The 21940-nt window shown below is 44.5% G+C and overlaps 1 protein-coding gene across 6 annotated transcripts in view; it reads left to right on the forward strand.

The window, feature by feature from the left end:
• Window positions 1-21940, forward strand: part of FAM126A (family with sequence similarity 126 member A) — a 162340-nt gene that overhangs the window by 85474 nt on the left and 54926 nt on the right. For all 6 annotated transcript variants that reach the window (XM_040433670.1, XM_040433672.1, XM_040433676.1 and 3 more), the window contains one exon: window positions 9709-9888. In XM_040433670.1, coding sequence (XP_040289604.1) covers window positions 9709-9888 — 180 coding nt within the window. The remainder of the gene's footprint in view (window positions 1-9708; window positions 9889-21940) is intronic.

The following is a 21940-nucleotide window of genomic DNA, read 5'->3' on the forward strand; positions in this document are numbered from 1 at the left end:
GCAGGTTCTGGGGCTGATGGTGGCCTCCTTCGAGGCCATCCCCTTTGCCAAGTTTCACACTCTGCCTCTGCAGCAGGCGATCCTGTCCTCCTGGGACAGGACATCGCGGGGTCTGGACTCTCGGATCCGCCTGCCTCCTCGAGTTCGCGCAGAACTCCCGTGGTGGCTGGCCTCTCAGAACCTGACTTCAGGGAGGTCCTTCCTTCCAATCTCCTGGACGATCGTCACCACCGACGCCAGTCTCCTGGGTTGGGGTGACGTTCTCCGGGCGCGGACGGTTCAGGGGGTTTGGTCAGCGGTGGATGCCCGCCTTCCGATCAACATTCTGGAGCTCAGAGCAATTTTTCTCTCCCTTTCTCATTGGACTCCTCTCCTGGCGGGTCACCCGGTAAGGGTCCAGTCGGACAATGCCACAGCCGTGGCTTACATCAATCATCAGGGCAGGACCCGAAGCCGGATGGTGATGCAGGAGGTAAAAAGGATCCTCCAGTGGGCGGAGGCTCACGTTCCAGTACTGTCGGCAGTGTACATCCCAGGGGTCGACAACTGGACGGCAGACTCTGTCACAACAAGGTGGATCCGGGAGAGTGGTCTCTGCATCCGGATGTATTCAAGGACGTCTGTCGCCGTTGGGGCCTCCCGGACGTGGACTTGATGGCGTCCAGGCTCAACAACAAGGTTCCCATGTTCCTAGCCCGAGCTCGGGATCCAGAGGCGTGCGGGGTGGACGCTCTAGTGGCTCCGTGGCAAAATTTCGCCCTCCTCTGTCTTTCCACCACTGCCTCTACTCCCAAAGGTTCTTCGCAGGATCGCGGCAGAAGGGATTCCGACCATCCTCATCGACCCCGATTGGCCTCGCCGCGCCTGGTTCTCGGAGGTCACTCGGATGCTGGCAGACGTCCCGTGGCCTCTTCCTCTCAGGGAGGACCTGCTGTCTCAAGGACTGCTCTTCCACCAGAATTTACGGTCGCTTCGTTTAACGGCGTGGCTGTTGAGACCGCCATCCTGAAGAAGAGGGGCTTCTCGGACTCCGTAGTAAAGACCATGATCAAAGCCAGGAAACCAGCTTCCTCCAGGATATACTATCGTACCTGGAAGGCCTTTCTTGCCTTTTGCGAGAAGCTAGGTGTTTTTCCCCTTCGTTTCTCCGTTCCGGTGGTCCTCTCCTTTCTCCAGGCGGGCCTTGAGATGGGAATGTCCCTGAGCCCCCTAAAAAAAGGTCAGGTTTCGGCTCTAGCCATTTTCTTTCAGTGGTCCCTGGCTATGCTCAGTCCTGTGAGGACCTTCTTGCAGGGGGTGGCGCATTCCGTTCCTTCTTTTTTGCCCAAGGTGGTTTCCGCCTTCCACCTTAATGAGGACATAGTCCTGCCCTCTTTTTGCCCCTCCCCGGCGAACCCCAAGGAGCGCGCTCTTCATTCCCTTGATGTTGTCCGTGCTTTGCGGGTGTACCTTTCGGTTACTGCCCCCTTCCGCCGTTCGGATTCTCTTTTCGTGGTTCCCGAGGGGCCTCGCAAGGGTCTGGCGGCCTCCAAGGTAACTGTGGCTCGGTGGATTCGGTCGGCTATTGCCATGGCCTATCGTTCCCGTGGCAGTGTTCCCCCAGTGGGGGTTACCGCACACTCCACCAGGGCGGTGGGGGCCTCCTGGGCTAGGCGTAATCGAGCCTCTGCATCACAACTTTGTAAGGCGGCAACCTGGTCGTCCTTGTATACCTTTGCAAAGTTTTACCAACCGCACTCTTTGGCAACGGCTGATGCTGCCCTTGGGCGCAAGGTATTGCAGGCTGTGGTTCCTGTTTGACCGTTGGACGTTTCCCTCTGGAGGTGCTGATCTTTTCCCACCCCATGGACTGCTCTGGGACGTCCCATGGTCTGTGCCCCCCAATGGAATGGGCGAGAAAAGGAGATTTTTTTTTTTTTTTTTGTGAAACTAATCTGTAAAATCTTTTTCTCGTCTTTTCCATTGGGGGACACAGCTCCCACCCATTCTTGTCTGTTGCAGGAGGGGTTGGTTCAATTTGGTTGGGACCTTTATGGTTACGGTCGGTGGTATTCCTTTTTTGTTCTGGTTTTTTCTTTAGAAAATGTTGTTTGGTCTCCTTCTCCTTGCCTGATCAGTCAAAAAGACTGAACTGAAGACATCCTGATGCATCCTCAACGGATTGCTCTCCATTCAGAATGCATGGGGATATGCCTGATCAGTTCTTTTCCGGTATAGAGCCCCTGTGACGGAACTCTATGCCGGAAAAGAAAAACGCTAGTGTTAAAGTACCCTAAAATATTAAGTTTAAATCCCCCCCCCCTTTCCCAATTCTACATATAAAATATATAAACAATAAATAAACATATTACATAGCGCTGGGTCCAAAAAGTCTAAACTATAAAATTATTTAAAAATATCGCCTCTGCGGTGAGCGCCGTAACAGAAATAAATAAATAAAAACCATGCGATTCGCCATTTTTTAGTTGCCTTGTCAACCCAAAAAATAGGATAGGACTGTTCTATTATGGGCCGAACATTTCATAAAATGCGAAATGCACGCAGCTTTTTTCGCGTGGTATTGAGTATCGCAATACTTTTTTATGGTGATGAAAGCAAATAAAAATTTTGGTATCGAAACAACCCTACGCTGATCTGATCAAAATTTTGATTCGGTTTCGATTTGGCGACTAAAATTTTTATTTGGCTCCTACATTTTCCAGTTCAGGAGCCAATGGCTACTAGGTATTTTTTCCCCTCCCCCACGACAGCACCATAGAGAGAGGGATCCACCCCCAGGGACAGGAAACCTACAGAAATAAAAGGGTGGAGCCTCTCTTCCCATTCAGTGGTTTCCTGTCCCTGGAGTGGGAGACCTACAGTGTTTTCCTTTTCAGGTCTTACCGTCGGTCTGGTTGCCTAGGAAGTTCCTAGAGGGCTGGCGGTTGCTGCCGGGGTCCATCGCGCTGCTGGGCAGGCTGAAAGGACCCTAGGATGCAGAGGTGCTCCAGGGGCCCTCCGTATCTTGCGGCAGGCATGTGGGTTACCTCTCAGGGAGAGCTCTGCCCCATGAAGCGCCAACGGGCAGAAGTAAGTGGTCATCCTTGGAGTCAGGGCTCTGCCACTTGGATTTCTGACGGAGAAGCCGGACAGCGTCACTTCCGGTGCACGCGGAGTGGGATGACGCACTTCCGGTTTTCGGCAGCTGCTCCATCAGAGGCGTGGAACGCAGATCGTAGCGGACTTCCGGTTTCCGGGTACCGGATGTGACGCGTTCCTAGCGTGGACGCTGGGTTTCCTTTTTTCATTATTATAAAAAGGTGCAGGCCAGACCGGTCCTCTGAGTCTGTACAGGACGGTCTGTGCTGAATTACATGTATGAGGCCTACCTTGTAAGCATTTCTTACATGTGCTCCAAGATAGTGGCGGAAAGTTAATTATTTCTCTTTTCTTGCATAAGCGTATAGACTCCCTAACTTCTCTATTCTATCTAATGGAGGAAGAAAGAAGACAGGAATCTGCGGAGGGTGATGTGAATCCCATCCCGGTAGTTTATTGATCTTCAGGGGGTAAGTGGCTCCTTTTCCGTTTTGCCCTTTATTTATTACGCTTTGTGCTCTCCTTTTTCCAGCCTAAGATGAAGAAAGTGCTGGTTAAAAGAAAAAACAAAGAGTGTGCGCTATGCGGAACAGCCCTATCTTCTTCTTACGGGAAGAAATTGTGTCAAAGATGCATTGACAAGACCATTTCGGATGAGTCGCCATCCTTATTAGATAACATTAGGTCACTCATCAAGACGGAAGTCAAAAATACCCTAAAGTCAGACAGAAAGGCAAGAACATCCGTTAAAGATAAAGGTGCAAAAGCGGGCTTATCCCAGGAACTTTCGTCAGAAAACAGTGACATCACCAGGTCGTCCTCGTCTGGTTCTTCATCGGAGGACGAGTCCATGTCTAACATCTTTTTCCCCTCTGAAGACACGGATAAGCTATTAAAAGTCATTAGGTCCACCATGAACATTGAGGACGTTAAAGAAGATAAATCTGTAGCAGACTCTTTATTTCAGGGGTTACAGGAAAGGAAGGGCCGTTGTTTTCCTGTACATTCCAGCATTATGTCTTTAATTCAAAGAGAATGGAGAAAACCAGGCAAAAAAGTATTTGCCTCTAGGGCGTTTAAACGAAAATATCCGTTCGAAGAAGTAGCCTCCTCCTCTTGGGGGAAAGCCCCAAAAATTGATGTTGCCATTTCCAAAGTATCAAAAAAGTCTTCTCTTCCTTTTGAAGATACTGGTATGCTTAAGGAGCCCTTAGACAAAAAAGCTGAAACCTTCCTTAGGGGTGCATGGGAGGCCTCTACCCTAGCCTTCTGTCCAGCCGTAGCGGCTACAGTCACGGCCAGGACCTTAGCTCTCTGGTTACAGCAGCTGGAGGTACAATTAAAAGATAGAGCCCCTAGGGATCAGATTCTATCCTCTTTGCCAACATTACAAAAAGCAGCAGATTTCTTGACGGATGCATCAGTTGATTCTATTAAACTCAGTGCACAGTCAGCCTCCCTCACTAATTCGGCACGCAGGGCCCTTTGGTTAAAGAGTTGGAGTGGGGGTGATATAGCATCCAAACAAAGATTATGTAATATCCCCTGCCAGGGAGAATTTTTGTTTGGTCCAGAGTTGGACAACCTTCTAGAAAAGGCGGCGGATAGGAAGAAAAGGTTTCCGGTCCCTAATCCTGCTGCGGTCTTTGGTTCTAGAAATAGGCAGTCCTTTCGTTCCTTTAGAGGTAATACGGGCAGAAGATCAGGCAGGGAAAAGGATCAGAGATTTAGATCCAGAAATTTTGGGGGGAAAGGTTTCCTATTCGGAAACTCTTCCTCTTCTAATAAAAAACAACCCCAGCAATGACGCCAGGTCAGAGGTGGGAGGAAGACTAAAGTTCTTCCAGACATCCTGGGAAAAGATTGCAGGACCTTGGGTCATGGATATCATTCATTCAGGTCTAAAACCGGAGTTCCATTCTTTGCCTCCGCAAAGATTTGTTATTACAAAAAGTATTTGTGTAAGAGGGTCTTTTCCTATAATAAAAGAAGTTTTGGGCCTTATCAAGAAAAATGTTCTGATTCCCGTTCCTCAACAAGAACAATCCAAAGGTTTTTTCTCCCACCTGTTTCTAGTTCCAAAACCAGATGGTACACTTAGAACTATCATCAATCTCAGGGATTTGAACAAATTTCTGGTTGTCAAAAAATTCAAGATGGAGACAATGAGGAATACGATTCAGCTTCTTTTTCCTCATTGTTTCATGGCAGTGTTGGATTTAAAGGACGCCTACTTCCATATTCCAATGCACCAGAGATTCCAGAAATTCCTGAGAGTGGCGATTCCGATAGAGGGTCAGATTCGGCAATATCAATTTCAGGCACTACCCTTTGGTCTGTCCATGTCCCCAAGGATATTTACAAAGGTAGTGGCAGAGATGGTGTCATTTATAAGAACCAAAAATATTTTGATAGTCCCATATCTAGACGATTTTCTAATTATTGCGAATTCTCGGCTGGACTGCAAGAAGAGTGTTCAGACTGTGGTTCAGACCTTTCAGGATTTAGGCTGGATAGTGAATTACAAAAAATCCAGACTGAAACCGGTAAAGGTACAGAGTTTCCTTGGCCTAGTTTTGAACTCAGAGACTCAAAGAACATATCTCCCAGAAGAAAAGATTACAAAAATTTGGAAACAAATCAAATCCCTCTCTTCCACCTCCCTGACTCTCCGAAAGGCCATGTCGGTCCTAGGTTCTCTGAATTCCTGTATCCCGGCGGTAGAATGGGCCCAACTTCACTCCCGTCAGTTACAATCAGAGATTTTGACAACCTTCAAAAAACAAAAGGGAACATTAGATGTCAGGATAAAGATCTCAGACACGACCAAGAGAAGTTTATCTTGGTGGCTGGTCAGGGACAATCTGGTCCGGGGAATTCCATGGTCCTACCCGGATCCTATTGTCCTGACCACGGACGCAAGTCCCTGGGGGTGGGGGGCTCACGTGCAGGGATACAATTTTCAGGGTCTATGGTCCCCAGCTCAAAAATCATTCTCTTCCAACCGGAAAGAGTTGGTGGCAGTCAAATTAGCAGTGAAAGCTTCTCTGGCCCTCCTAGGCACAGGCCACGTGAGGATTCTCTCAGACAATCAGGCGACAGTGGCTTATGTAAACCACCAAGGGGGGACAAGGTCGGTATCCCTACGGTGGGAAGCTGGAAGATTATTAACGATGTTGGAGAAACAGGTCAGCCATGTATCAGCTCTTCATATAAAGGGGAAGGAGAATGTTCACGCGGATTTTCTCAGCAGACACCCCTTAAAACAGGGAGAATGGTCCCTCAACTCCTCAATATTTTCCAGGATCATCAAGTCATGGGGCCTGCCGACCATAGATCTCTTCAGTACAAGCCTGAACAAGAAAGTGGAAATCTTTTGCTCTCTAAATCCAAGAGAATCCCCCTATGGGGTGGATGCATTTCTCCTGAAGTGGGACTTTCCCCTAGCATATGCCTTTCCCCCCTTCCAACTGATCCCAGCAGTCCTGAAAAAGATCAGGAAGGACAGGGCAAGGGTCATTCTCATCGCCCCCTTTTGGCCCAAAAGGGCATGGTTCACTCTGCTCCGGACCATGTCGGTTTCAGACCCCTGGATTCTGCCAGACCTGCCGAATCTGCTGTCCCAGGGTCCAGTCGTTTATCCAGCAGTCAGTGGTCTCCATCTGACTGCATGGAATTTGAGCGGAGATTATTAATTAAAAAAGGTTTCTCGCAGGAGCTCATCACGACCTTACTTAAGAGCAGAAAACCTGTAACTGTTTCCATTTACGCCAGGACTTGGAAAAAATTTATTGAATTCGGTAACCTTAACCCAAGGCATTTACCAGCGTGTGTTCCGATTTCCCAGGTTCTGGAGTTTCTACAGAAAGGCCTTTCCCTAGGTCTTGCTAAAAGTACTCTTAAAGTACAGGTCTCTGCCCTGTCAGTTCTGTTCGAACAGAGCTTTGCCTTAGATCCTTGGATTTCTAGATTCTTTAAGGCAGTTGATAGGATGACACCAGTCTTATCCCCTAGGGTGCCCCCGTGGGATCTTAACATAGTACTTAATTCTTTAACCAAAGCACCCTTTGAACCCATTGATTCGGTATGCATTAAATTTCTCACTTTCGAGCTGGTTTTGTTAGTGGCCCTCACTACTGCTAGAAGGATAAGTGAGTTACAGGCCATTTCCATCAATCCCCCTTTCACTACGATTCTCGATGATAGAGTTATTATCCTACCTGATCCGGCCTTTTTACCCAAAGTGTCATCTAAATTCCATAGGTCCCAAGAGATCATTCTTCCATCCTTTTGTGATCATCCAAAAAATGCTGGGGAAGTGGCTTTTCATGCACTAGATGTACGGAGATGCTTGTTACAGTATCTAAAAATTACGGAAGAATGGAGAAAGTCTTCTGCTTTATTCGTTCTCTTCTCAGGATCGAATAAAGGGAAGAAGGCTACCAAAAGTACCCTGTCTAGGTGGCTTAGACTGGGCATTTTACAGTCCTACTTGGAGGAGGGCCTGTCTCCTCCAGTCTCAGTGAAGGCTCACTCTACCCGTTCAGTTTCCACTTCTTGGGCAGAAAGGTCGGGGGCCTCTATTGAGCAGATTTGTAAGGCAGCCACGTGGTCTTCACCTTCTACTTTTTTCCGTCACTATCGTTTGGATTTACACTCCTCCTCTGATCTTTCCTTCGGGAGAAAGGTTTTGCAAGCGGTGGTCCCTCCCTAGGAAGGGTTCTTTTTCCTCTGTAATTCTCTCTATGGTGCTGTCGTGGGGGAGGGGAAAAATGATGATTACACTTACCGGTAATCGGATTTTCCAGACCCCACGACAGCACCCTTCCTAATTCCCTCCCTTGGTGATGGTTTCTGTATTCACATGGAGTAGCAAAAAAAAAAAAAAATGTATGCGATTGTATATGCTGTTTAGCTCGGAATAATTAATGGTGTAGGAGTCCCTCTCTTGCTCTGTAATCCACTGAATGGGAAGAGAGGCTCCACCCTTTTATTTCTGTAGGTTTCCTGTCCCTGGGGGGTGGATCCCTCTCTCTATGGTGCTGTCGTGGGGTCTGGAAAATCCGATTACCGGTAAGTGTAATCATCATTTTTTTTTTTAGTCTGGAGCACTGCCCCCTTTCCCAATTTTACATATAAAATATATAAACAATAAATAAATAAACATCGCCACGTCCGAAAAGTCCAAACTATTAAAATAAAAAAAATCTGCGCGATTCGCCATTTTTTTAAAATGCGGAATGCATGTGGGTTTTTTGTTTTATTTTTTTCGCATGGTATCGAGTATCGCAATACTTTTTTATGGTATCTAAACCAAATCAAAATTTTGGTATAACTCTACTGCGCACGTGTAAATAATCCAGGACTGGTGGGGACTACTTCCCTTTCTTACCCCTTTTCCATGGGTCCTTCTAAATACTGCCCATACATCAGAATTCTGCTCAGAAGGGTGGTTTACCTAATTGTACAATTTGTCATAGCCGTGATTGAGGAGGGAAATGGAGGCTAGCTCTGATGATTCATAAAATGTTTATTTTCTTGAAAGAAAGTGTAGGTGGATGAGGCTTTAAATCTCTGCGGCAGCTTAGCAACCCACCCGGCCAGCTCTTATTGAGACTTGTTGATGGTGAAATGTCCGCTTTTCCAGTGATATAGTTGATTTTAGCACATTTGCAAGCAGAATGGAAACAATACTGCTGTATGACATGCTAATGGTGCTCTGTGAAGAACACGTTGGATGAGGCTAATTCTGAGCGAAAGGAGCTTGATATAGTAGGATATTGCTCATAATGCAATTCCATAATATATTTGCTAACATGACTCCAAAACGAGTGGTTCCCTTTTGTCATTCAGATGAGGCAGAGTGTTTTCTGGAGTGAGGAGCCGGAGCAAAATACCAGGATACAAAAAATTGCTATATAAAGCCAGTTTCAAACATCCTTGTTACAGACTAGAGATGAGTAAAGCGACTTCGGATGCTACATCCGAAGTCCCTTTGCTAAAAAAAAAATCGTTAACACTGTACAGAGATCCGTCTCCGTACAGTATTAGAATGTATGGGCTCAGTTGAGCCGAAGTAAGTTGTTCACGAAGTCGCGCGTACATTATAATGCTCCACGGAGATGATCTCTGTACAGTATTATAACTAATTTTTTAGTGAAGCGGCTTTGGATATAGCACCCGAAGCTCGCTTCGCTCATCTCTATTACAGAAGCCTGTAACATTAGATTATTATGAAGTATTTGATATCCAAGTTCAGTTTGGTAGACTCTCCGGGTCTTAATGAAGCTGCCGAATAACTGTCCTATTGGTCATCCATTGTGTGCTTGATCTCAACCAGTATGCTAACGACCACACAGCCCTTGGATAGCAGTATTACGTTACGTGATCCTTCCCACACGCTGGAGACTGTGCAGAAGTCATCCCCTCCTATGCTTTATTAGAGTCCCTTTGATATTCTGTCTGGAATATGAATGAAGCATTACCTCTTATCTACCCAGTCACACCTGTAATATTCCTCTCGTCTGTATTTTTTTTATTAGTTATACGATTATATTTATGTTGTGATTTTGTACGTTTACATATTGTATGTGCCTCCGTCCTTATCAGATCGCTTTTTTCTATTTGCAGCTACTAGAACCTGTCTGCCACCAGCTCTTTGAGTTCTATCGAAGTAAGGAGAAAAACCTGAGGACATTTACGCTTCAGTTCCTTCCAGAACTAATATGGTGTTACCTGTCCTTGTCTACCAGCCGGGACCTGCAAAGCAGTGGGTGCATCGAGGCTCTGCTCCTGAGCGTCTACAATTTGGTTAGTGCAAAAGAAAGTTAGACCAGCACCCAAAAACTATGTATAAAGGACATTCAGGTGCACGCTACCATGGCTGCAGTGTAAAAGCAAACAAGGACTACAGATAGCAGCAAACTGCTTTATGCACAGACACATGCAAACATTGCAAAACATGATTAAGTGTAGACTGCTTTATTGCTATGCTTACTATATGAAAATTAGAAGCTGTTTGCGCATATTTTTGGTCAAGAACATGTCGGGCATTATATATTTGGGGGTGAGGGGGCTTCCCCTTTTTTGACTGTGCACTCCCACCCATCTGACTAGTGCTTTGCTTTTAATCAGAGTAGCCCATAGGTGGCTTCTACATTGCCCTAAATTTTGTAGGCCAAAAGCCGAAGAGAGGCAAGAATGTTAGTGTAGTTCCTGTGTGATAGAGGCCACCTTGTCGCTGGTAGATGGGCCCGACATATTCTTGATCAAAAATGTGCGCAAAGAGCTTTTAATTTTCATATAGTAGGTATAGCAGTAAAGCAGTCTACATTTATTCATGCAGTGTTTGCATGTGTCTGTTCATAAAGCAGTGTGCTGCTACCTGTAGTCCTTGTTTGTTTTTTAGGATCTGTCAATGTATGGCTTTCTAGTCTTAAAAGGGGTCTTGAGCATAAAACTCCACTACTGCACTCGCCAGCTGTCGCATCCAAAGTTTTAAAAATAATTTAAATAAAAAATCATCCGCTCTGAGAACCTGTCACTCGCAGAGCGCAGGAACTAAAGTCATCAACCCTATAAATCTACACACGCTGGCTTAGAGCCTTTGAAGTCACCTTTGCTAGGTGGCCGCTAAAACCTCAGGGCAGGGCAGCATAACGAGGTCTATAACTAACATTTTAAAAGGCTCCTTATGTTTAAATACAGTGGAAAGCTGAAGATGTGAGGGGCCCTTTTAATTAAAATGTTGAGAGTGTCATTAAAGGGAATCTGTCACCACCCTTAGAGAAGGCAGCATAAGATAGCTATCCCTCGCTCCATACAGTATTGAAACAAAGTTTTATGCGAATCGACTTTGGAAGTTTCATCCGAAGTCTATTCACTTATTCCTAATTGTCATCATTGGACACTTTTTTTTTTTTTTTTTTTTTTTTTTGTTAGGGTGCCCCCAAAAAGTATTTAGCTGCAGGTTTTCCTGCTCATGGAAGCAAATTATGCATCCCTTTCAGTCTCACTACAAGAAAACTTACTTTCGTTTGGTTACTTTGGTCTCCACTTGATTAACTCCAGAATGCTTTAAAAGGGTTTTGAGGACCTGTCACCTCTTCTGACATAAAGTCCAATATAGAGAATGGAGGCAGCCTTGATTCTCCCTATTGGACTATGTGTACGGGGTGAATTGGAACAATTCCCTGAGAGGCGTGCACCTTACTATATCTGGGAGTGCTGTTAATTCTGTATTTTACCTCTCCTGACACATCTGTTTAGTACTTGTACTGTTCTTGTGATGTTTAACTACTTGCATCCTCCAGTTACTGAGCATCTATTCTTATGACTTTGTTGTGCCATCCTATACTAATTGTACTAGAAGTTAAAGGGTAACTGTCATGTTTTCATCAAAAGAACAATTTTAGCATATGTTACTGCTGCAGCGGCATTATCCATAAAGCAATCTTTAGTTTCTTCCAGCGTGGATTTGATTTAAATCAAACTGATTTAAATCATGATTTAAATCACGATTTAAATCACTAGTCAGCAAGGCTTGATTTAAATCATAGTTTTCTACATAAAGACTAATTCTTGCTGGTATAACATATAATATGCAAGTAGATGAAGATTTTTTGAATAACAACTTTTCATATTAGTTTGATTAGGTTGATTCTGTATTCATAGGTTTGTAGAAGTTAGGATTAAGCTCTTTTTCTCAACTCTGTTCATGTTATAACATTTTTGCTGTGAAGAAGAGGCATGTGATCTCTGCGGAGTCAAATTTAGTTTTGAGAACTGCAAAAGTAAACCAAGCATCTGTGATAATATCTTGTAGGCAGAGAAACTGCCCAATAATCTTACAAAAACCTCTGGAAGAGCATGACATTGTGAATGCATTAATGGAATTTATTTACCAAAAAAATTAAACCTATACAGCCTTATTCTACCTAATAAAAAAAAAAATCTTTATTTCATGATGGAATAACCTTTGGATGGTAGTATATTTTCCTCAAAAAGCATTGTGTATATATAAAAAAAAATCTGATATATATATATATATATATATATATATTTTTTTTATCATTGATTTTTATCCACCCTGGTTTCTTCACATACCACTGTTTTCCTTTGAGTTTTTCCCTTAGTTACGGCTTTTTAAACATTTACAATATAAGGACCTTCTCAAGATGGCTCCTCTGCCAGTTCTCTGAGACCAAAACTGCCTTCCCTCACTTCACATACACACTTGCTGTAGCCAGCAGCTCCCTGCCAGCCAATCAGATTGGATTACTGAGAGACACGCCTCCTCACTATAAAGCCTAATGCAGGCATGCAGTGTGGAGGACCGCCCCTCTGTCTTCTGTTTATACTAAAAGGAAGACCGACAAGCCCTAGCAACAGTCTTTTAAGGGAGCAGTGGAAAGGGACAGAGGACATTAATGAAAGATGTTATTATAAGGTAATTACAGATCTTTTGACAATCATTGACAGACTAACTCAGGTATACATGCCTAGCTCTAATAAACTAGCAAATAAAAAATAATATATGAGTGTTACCCTTTAAAGCTGGTGCCTTGCAGCGTTAGGATTCTAGGTTCAAGTCTGACCAAAGACAACATGTGCATGGTCTGTATGTTCTCCCTGTGTTTGTTTGGGTTTTCTTCCTGGTTCTCCGCTTTCCTCCCACAGTTCAAAGACATACTGATAGGGAATTTAGATTGTTAGCTCCACTGGGGATAGCAAGTGATTTTAATGTCTGTGCAGCAAGGTCTCTCAGTGGTTGTTAGCACTGGTGCCTTGCAGCTCTGGAGTCCTAGGTTTGAATCTGAGAACGGACAACATCTGCACAGAATTTGTATGTTCTCACCGTATTTGTGAGGGTACTCCGGTTTCCTCCATCATTCCAAAGACATACTGATAGGGAACTTAGATTATGAACCTCATTGGGAGGGGACACAGTCACTGATGATGATGTCTGTAAGATCACTACAGAATATGTCGGCTATTAAGCTATAAAACTAAGTAAGATAAATAAATAAATAAAAAATAAATAAAAAAATAAATATAAGTAAAAAGTCCAACTGGGTGTTACCAACTGGGAGTGTGTCTCTGCAAAGATATTATGCAATCAGTACTGTCAGTGTCAGACTGTGTAGGGACACACACCCAACTGGTAACACTGAGTTGAACCTTTATGGCAGACTGCTAGCAATTCATTCATAAGCTTCTAATAGGAATAATACAGTAATGGTTTGACATAGTCATAAGCAAGGATTCTCCAGAATTATTGTTACACAAGAAATGGAAGTAATTCCCAAAACTGACATGTCAGGGGAGGTGACCGGTCCTCTTTAAATACAGAAAGTGGAGCTGAAGCATGTAGTTGCTGCTTTTGTAGTACATGCAGGCACAATAAATGAGTGTGAACGCTCCTTTGGTTATTCAGAGGAGTTCTGCTAACATTTTTAATGGGGAGTAGATTACAACCATCAGTGCAAGGAACACGGAGATCAGCCATGAATATATTTTATTATTTTTGAATTTTAAAGTATGGTACGATAAGGAAGAACTCCTCCTAGTCAGAGGTTCTCGTCACAGAACTAGAATGATGACGTATTTCAGTCAGTGAAGAGTTAAAAAATGAGAGCAGCAGAAGGGCTGGCAGTAAACTGCTTTACTTGATATGTCTTTTCTGTAAGTAAATGTGACAATACTCATGTCCTTTCCTTGGAGGACATTTATTCCATTTCTGCTGCCTAGGGGTGATGTTCCCATGTTTCACTGGAGATGTGATGTCTTCCACGGAGAGTAGTTTAGAGATGCAGAGCATGCTGGACATACAATGGGGACTCATTCAGAGAAGGTGCCTACGGACTTAATTTACTCTGCTCAGGCAGCTCTTGTGCAGGAGTCATTTAAAGCAGAGCTGTGTGTGGAAAAACCCTGCAAGACCGCGATTAACGTTCACGCCTGCAAACTGGAATTTATTCCATTAATTTTATTTTCCTGTTGGCCTCAAACAGATCTGTCAGGGACCACTTACCGTAAAAAACCTTATCTGTGAGGCACACAGTAACACATGGCTAGCGATGATGAGCTGATTTAACCCTATAAACTACCACCTTCACCGTGTAAGCCCAAAAAATATATATATAGAGTGCACACAAGGATTTTGTGGTTGGTCCTATGCTGCCCAGAGGGATTCTGCAGCCAGAATCCTACTCCATACTGATGAGAGGCAAACCTCCCGAACGAGCTATCTATGGATGGATATTTGGCTTGGCTGTTTTCCCTTGTCATGTTCCAAGGCTTGTTAAAAAGTCAGATTTTGACTCCGTTAACCACTTCTAGAAGGGGGTGCTGGCGAGATGGTCCTCTTTTCTTGGGGGATACCTCTTTGCATATATTTTTCCCCATGGAGCATGGTCAACAATACACAGTGGACCTCTTTTAGATCTCTTAGTTGCATTTATAAATTGAAAGTTAATAGAGGGGGGTCCTCTCTTCATGATCTTCATCTATAATCCTAAATGGAAAGTGGTCTTTTTCTCTGGAGGTCCTGTCCTGTATTACACAGATGACCTACTGATTTGAACCAACACTGCAGGAGACTCTGTAGGGAAAATGATGCCTTACTTCCATGTTTTGTCCTAGTTTACAGCTGATCGCTGGGGGTCACTTTGTCCTTGAAGGGACAACAAGGAGTTGTCCAGCTTTGAAACATGTTAGTTCAGATCCCCTACCAGATCTGTTGATGGAAGCATACTTATCTGTTCCTTGCCGCCCGCTTCCGGCTCTTTAGGTGCACCACATTTGGTCCTCCCTTCCAGATGGATGAGCGTCACGTGTGCCCTTTATTGCACTTGCTGAGGTTATGTGGTTTTACATTAACAAGCATCTAGTGCAGAGATGGAAAATGGATTGTAGGTTCAGAAAAGCACAAGCAATGTCTGAAGTGTATTGGTGTGCGAAATTATTAGTGTCATGTGAAGTAATAATGGTCATAGGTTCTGGGAGCCAAACCTTTTACAGATGCTCAACCATGGTGAATGATGGAGAGAGCAAGTGCCTGCTGATGGTGCCTGCTTCTAAGGCATTGTAATTTCTAGACAAATCTAGTCTATAATCTGTGGTTGTGGGGGTTATCTACACTGCTTCCTCCGGAACATGACCTGGAGGATAGCACTAGGATGGTCCCATCAGATGGTAAAACAGGAATATTTCTTTATTCAGATGATGGAAAGGATCAGTGAAAGGTTCTTTCTTTAAGGCTTCGGGCACATGACCATATTTTTTTCCACGTCCGATCCGCATTTGTTGCAGATTGAATGTGGACCCATTCATTTCCCCATTTGCTGACTACATCGTACGTCTGCATGTCCATCCCACAAAAAAAAAAAGAACGTGTCCTATTTTTGTCTGTTTTGTGGACCACAATAGGCAATTTTTCAATGTGGAAGATGCAGGGTCCTCGGTTTGCGGACCACAAAATACATACGGTTGTATGCATGAGGCCTAAGCAGAAGTACACCCTAGGTGCAGAAGATTTGAGAAAATATGAAATTAACCGTACTTTGGCTACCTGTTAAAGGGGTTTCTGGGTTCAGAGCAGAACTCTGACATATCCCCTTCATCACCCAGGCAGCCCCTCTGAGATGAGCATCAGAGCATTTCAAGTTTTTTTTTCAGCAGCACGTAAATTTATATATATATTTTTTTAAACTGTGACATACCGGGTCTTTGCTAGGCGGAGGCTAGGGCAGCGCTAAAGCCCGCCCCCATTAGTGCCAGTGATGTCGCTGGGAACACTGCTAGGCGGAAGCCTCCGCCTAGCAGTGTAAGGCTCCATTCACACGTCCGCAAATGGGTCCGCATTCGTTCTGCAATTTTGCGGAACGGGTGCGGACCCATTCATTTTCTATGGGGACGGAATGGATGCGGACATCACACAGTGTGCGGTCAGCATCCGAATTTGCGGAGCGCGGCCCCGATCTTCAGGTCCGCAGCTCCGCAAAAGATAGAACATGTCCTATTCTTGTCCGCAGCTTGCGGACAAGAATAGGCATTTCTATAGGCGGGCGGGTGTGTTGCGGATCTGCAATTTTGCGGGTCCGCAACACACCACGGATGTGTGAATGGAGCCTAAGTTTGTAAACAAAAAGCCCTTCGTGACTCAGAGGGAGCTGCTTTGGTAAAGAAGGGGATATGTCCAGGTTCAGCTTTGAACCCGGACAACCCCTTTAAAAGCCACAGGTTGGAGAGAACTACTGAAGACAATGAGAGTGCCTATACTGTTGCTTTTCCAGATTGACGTGAGGGCAGAAAAATGATGGCAAGTCTGTGGCAGCCAAAACTGTAAATATGAAGAGCAGTCACCACAAATAAGGCTACTTTCACACTAGCGTTCTTTGCGGATCCGTCTTGGATCTGCAAAAACGCTTCCGTTATAATAATACAACAGCATGCATCAGTCATGAACGGATCCGGTTGTATTATGTCTTCTATAGCCTTGATGGATCCGTCTTGAACACAATTAAAAGTCCATGGAGGATGGATCCGTTTTCTATTGTGTCAGAGAAAACTGATCCGTCCCCATTGACTTGCATTGTGTGACAGGGCGGATCCGTTTGGCTCCGCTTGGTCAGGCGGACAGCAAAACCCTGCAGACAGCGTTTTGGTGTCCGCCTCTAGAGCGGAATAGTGACTGAACAGAGGCAATCGGGGCAAAACTGATCAGTTTTGGACCACTTTTGAGAGCCCTGAACAGATCTCACAAACTGAAAGCCAAAACGCTAGTGTGAAAGTAGCCTAATAATCACAATGTGTACAAATCTATATATACCCATGGTAATGTATATGAATTGTAGGCCAGCTTTTGTATAGAAGATTTCTATGTCTCCTACTCCAGAAATACGTGAAAACACCAATAATGTATCCACAACCACACATTGAAGTACCAACATTACATCTTTATTGTTAGAATACATTAATAAACATAAATACATACAATTGTGCAAGAGATGTAAAATACGGAACAAGAAGGTCCCCACACTCAGGAAGGACCCAGGGTTCAGATAAAAATACCGTATATATGCCAACCTGCTAAGTAGGTACCATAGAGGCCTGTGGATACTTTTATACGCTACAGGATCCCACCACAAAGCATCCTAATAGTGCAATAGCATGCCATAGAAGATAGCAGCAATAACACATTAATTGTAATCAAACAGGAGGGTGCACTTAAGCACAAGTGCACCCACTGATCTATAGGTAAAAAAAACGGTGCAAAGCTGCTACCTAATATAAAGGATACAAATCGCCATATTAGATGCTGTTGAATCCTATTGACCAGGTGGGAGATCACCACCAATATGACCCACATACCCAGAAAAAAGGGTTATGGCAGTGGTAAATGACAAACAGTCTATAAAACCCTAGGCAACCCATAATACAAAGATGTCAGTATTAGTAAGTATAACAAGCCCTGATGATAACCAAAGTAATGATAGTAATATAGTAGAAATGGGTAACAAATCTCAAGAGGGGAGGACCAAAAACCTGACGTACGTTTCGCGCAGATGCGCTTCTTCCAAGGGGCTTGTCTTGTAGCCCACTGATACTACCCTTTTATACCCCCATATCACTCTAAAGTGGGTGTCCCCACCACTGGTGCACCAATGCCTCCGTATCATGCACCTGGAGCAACATGCACCGTAACTGGAGCCCACAGCCTCTGATATGGATGTTCACTTGAGGCTGTAACAAGGAGGCCATTACAGCGCTGATTTGTTTGCACACCAGCATGCTGCCCCTCAATCTAGAGGTGGACGGCTTAGGCAGGACCGTAAGTTCCAGTGATTAAGCCGAGCCTCACACTAGAGGAATTCGGTTATAGGCAGGTCACCCTACCTCTGCCTCCTTGTTACAGCCTCAAGTGAACATCCATATCAGAGGCTGTGGGCTCCAGTTACGGTGCATGTTGCTCCTGATGAAGTGCACTTTTGTGCATGGAAACGCGTTGAGCATAGATTACATAGGACTGTCCGGGGAATCGGTGCTCTTGACACACTAGTCAGAGTCAGCAGCTCTCACTCTGTCTCAGTCCTGCACCTGTATTGTTTCAGTGCAGTGGATGTCTGCGCGCTGACATCCACTGTTAGTTGTGGTGATATCTGGTGCTACACATGGTACCAGGTATCCAGTTGTACAGTACTTCACCCAGGTCTCACACCCAGGACCCTGTGGTGATATGCCCCCTAGCGTTCGGGTGTCCGCTTGTGAGCTCTGTTTGAAGGGGCTCACAAGCGGCCCCGAACGCATCCGTACTGCCCTAATGCATTCTGAGTGGACGCGGATCCGCTCAGAATGCATCAGTCTGGCAGCGTTCAGCCTCCGCTCCGCTCAGCAAGCGGACACCTGAACGCTGCTTGCAGCGTTCGGGTGTCCACCTGGCCGTGCGGAGGCAAACGGATCCGTCCAGACTTACAATGTAAGTCAATGGGGACGGACCCGTTTGAAGATGACACAATATGGCTCAATTTTCAAACTGATCCGTCCCCCATTGACTTTCAATGTAAAGTCTGGACGGATCCGTCTAAAGCTACTTTCACACTTAGAATTTTTTCTACAATATAATGCAGACGGATCCGTTCTGAACGGATCCCAAGTCTGGATTATATGAGCGGATCCGTCTGGGCAGACATCAGACGGACCCGCTCTGAACGGTAGTGTGAAAGTAGCCTAATGTGGTAAGATTTTGTATTGCTTACAGTTTGCAGAGTCCCAAAAGACATCAGTTTTGTCCATATTGGCACACGCCACACACTTGCCACACTCCTTATTGCCCCATTTTGGGCCTTTTGTACCAAAAATCCCAGGTTGCTTAATCTGATAATGACTCCTCACTAAATGATCCCACAAATTTTTAGCTCTCCTGTAAGTAATTTGGGGACAACTTGTGATATGTGTTTTTAACTGGGTATCCATTCTCAAAATTTCCCAATATTTCTCCAAGGCCGCGCAAACCTCCTTCCATCTAGAGTTAAAAGTAGTAATAAAACGTATCTCATCCTTCATGTGCCTTTCTGTTTTTTTATGCAGTAGTTCCGAGCGGTTAGATAGTCGGGCCCTCCGATACCCCCCTTCACTTGAACGTGCCGAAAAACCTCTCTCCCGAAAACTTTGACGTAAAGTTTCCGCTTGTCGTTCAAAGATCTGCTCTGTGGAACCCTAAGGAACTGGCCAATAGGGATACTATTGACCAGCTTCCTCGGGTGTGCTGATTCGGCCAACAAAAAAAGAGTTAACTGATGTCTCTTTGCGGTATAAATCTGTAGTGATTCTTCACCCCTGCATTCACGCACAGCTCCACATCTAAGAAATCAAGCTTTGTACGGCTCACCTTAAAGGTGAGTTTAATATTCTTGTCGTTCTTATTGAACAATAAGGACCTGTGGAGATAATCAGGTGATCGATCATGTGACCCTATGACTGATCTCAATACCGGAAAATATTAACGCTAGTGTGAAAGTAGCCTCATTCTTTCAGTATCAGAAATTGAGCAGCTTAAGGGTCCTTTCACATATGCGTATGTGTTTTGCGGATCCACAAAACATGGACAACCGCAATGTGCGTTCCGCATTTTGCCGACTGCACATCGCCGGCACTATAAGAGAAAATGCCTAATCTTGTCCGCAATTGCGGACAAGAATAGGACAGGTACTATTTTTTTTTCGGGAACGGAAGTGCGGATCCTTCATTTCCGGATCCGGGCAGCACATAGTGTGGCCCCATAGAAATTAATAGGTCCGCAATTACATTCCGCAAAATGCGGAATAGAATTGTGGACGTGTGAATGGAGCCTAAATATTCATCAGTCTTGTGCCTCTGTACTTCCAGAAATCTGTCGGCACGTCTGACTACTGTGTCCCCCGAGAGCGCTCGCCTGACACCAGAACTGCTAGTAATCATGCTTGCAAGTTGGGGGTCGTGATATTTGCCTTAACATACAAGACATTCAGTGTTAGCAGCTGTGGACATATAGCCCCCTGGCTAAGCATGTGCGTCGAGTTTAATCTTCCTCCGCATTGAATTCACTGGTTTACAGCTAGCAGGTGCAGCACTGCTGCCATAAAGGCGAACCGTTATCTGGTATGATGAGTATAATGCGAGCAGTTTATCCATCATCTGTAATGACTCTGAGCTGCTTAAATTGCCTCTGGAAGAAAATGTAAAGTGTGTTTATTTGTTATGCGCACATAGAAATGAAATGACCCACACCTATAAGACTATGGGGGCATATCCTAGCGATATGCCCCCATTGTCCATGAGACAACCCCTTTAATCTCACATTTCATGTCATGCTCCACCGCCGCTTCCTACAAACTGCTTCTCTGAGCTTCTACAATACATACACCTCCTACTGTGAGAGGACAGGTGACATGGACCCCCATACCAGTGAAGGGTTGGGGTTTCAACAATCAAAAATGTATGATCTGTCCTGTGGTAAAATCACTTTGATGGGCTCCATCTAAGGTTGAGCGATATCAAAATGATTCCCACATAACTGTATTAAGAAATTTATTGCGATAACAATGTTATAATAATAATAGTATAATGGTACCATGTATAATGCTCTCCCCCCTATTATAATGCATCCATATATAATCCTGTCCTCCCCTGTAGTATAATGCCCCATTATAATGCTCTCCCCCTCTAGTATAATGGTACCATGTATAATGCTCCCCCCCCCTACTATAATGCCCCATATATAATGCTCTCCCCCTCTAGTATAATGGTACCATGTATAATGCTGTCCCCCTATTATAATGCACCCCAATATAATCCTGTCCTCCCCTGTAGTATAATGCCCCCATATATAATACTCTCCTCCCCTGTAGTATAATGCCCCCATATATAATACTCTCCCCCTCTAGTATAATGCACCCATATATAATGCTCTCCCCCTCTAGTATAATGCACCCATATATAATGCTCTCCCCCTCTAGTATAATGCACCCATATATAATGCTCTCCCCCTCTAGTATAATGCACCCATATATAATGCTCTCCCCCTCCAGTATAATACCCCCTTATTTAGTGCTCCACTCCCCAGTATTTCCCCCCAGCAGTGTCCTAGATATATTTAAACGAACAAACATTATACTCACCTGTGCAATGACATCACCACAACTCCTGCACTGGGTCTCGGGCGGCCCAATGATGCGGTCACATGTCTACATTAGCGCATCACCTGTGACCCGGCGCAAGAGGTTGTGAGGATGTAATTTCTACTGAATCGTAGTCTTCGGGCCTCCTGAGGCCTATGGGGCTGAACGGCTGGGACGGAAAACAAGGGCTCCTGTGACAAACTGCTGCCCCCTTGACTTATTGCAGAAGCGGGTGTGATACAACATAAATATTGTGGTAATTAAGGAAAGGCAATATCTCTGTTTCTTAATACTGCGGAATATTGCCCAACACTAGCTCAATCGCAGTTTCGAGGGGCCCTGTTCTAGAGATAGAGATGGGACCTGCACATACCGGTATATGACATATTCTAACGATATGCCATAAATGTTCCAGATGGAAATCCTCCTATAACCGGAAATATCACAGGATACCTTGGTTGTTTTGTGTGTATACAGGTCATTTTCAAAAAATTAGCATATTGTGATAAAGTTCATTATTTTCTGTAATGTACTGATAAACATTAGACTTTCATATATTTTAGATTCATTACACACAACTGAAGTAGTTCAAGCCTTTTCTTGTTTTAATATTGATGATTTTGGCATACAGCTCATGAAAACCCAAAATTCCTATCTCAAAAAATTAGCATATTTCATCCGACCAATAAAAGAAAAGTGTTTTT

Source organism: Bufo bufo, chromosome 5, assembly GCF_905171765.1.
Source record: "Bufo bufo chromosome 5, aBufBuf1.1, whole genome shotgun sequence".
NCBI classification, from domain to species: Eukaryota; Metazoa; Chordata; class Amphibia; order Anura; family Bufonidae; genus Bufo; species Bufo bufo.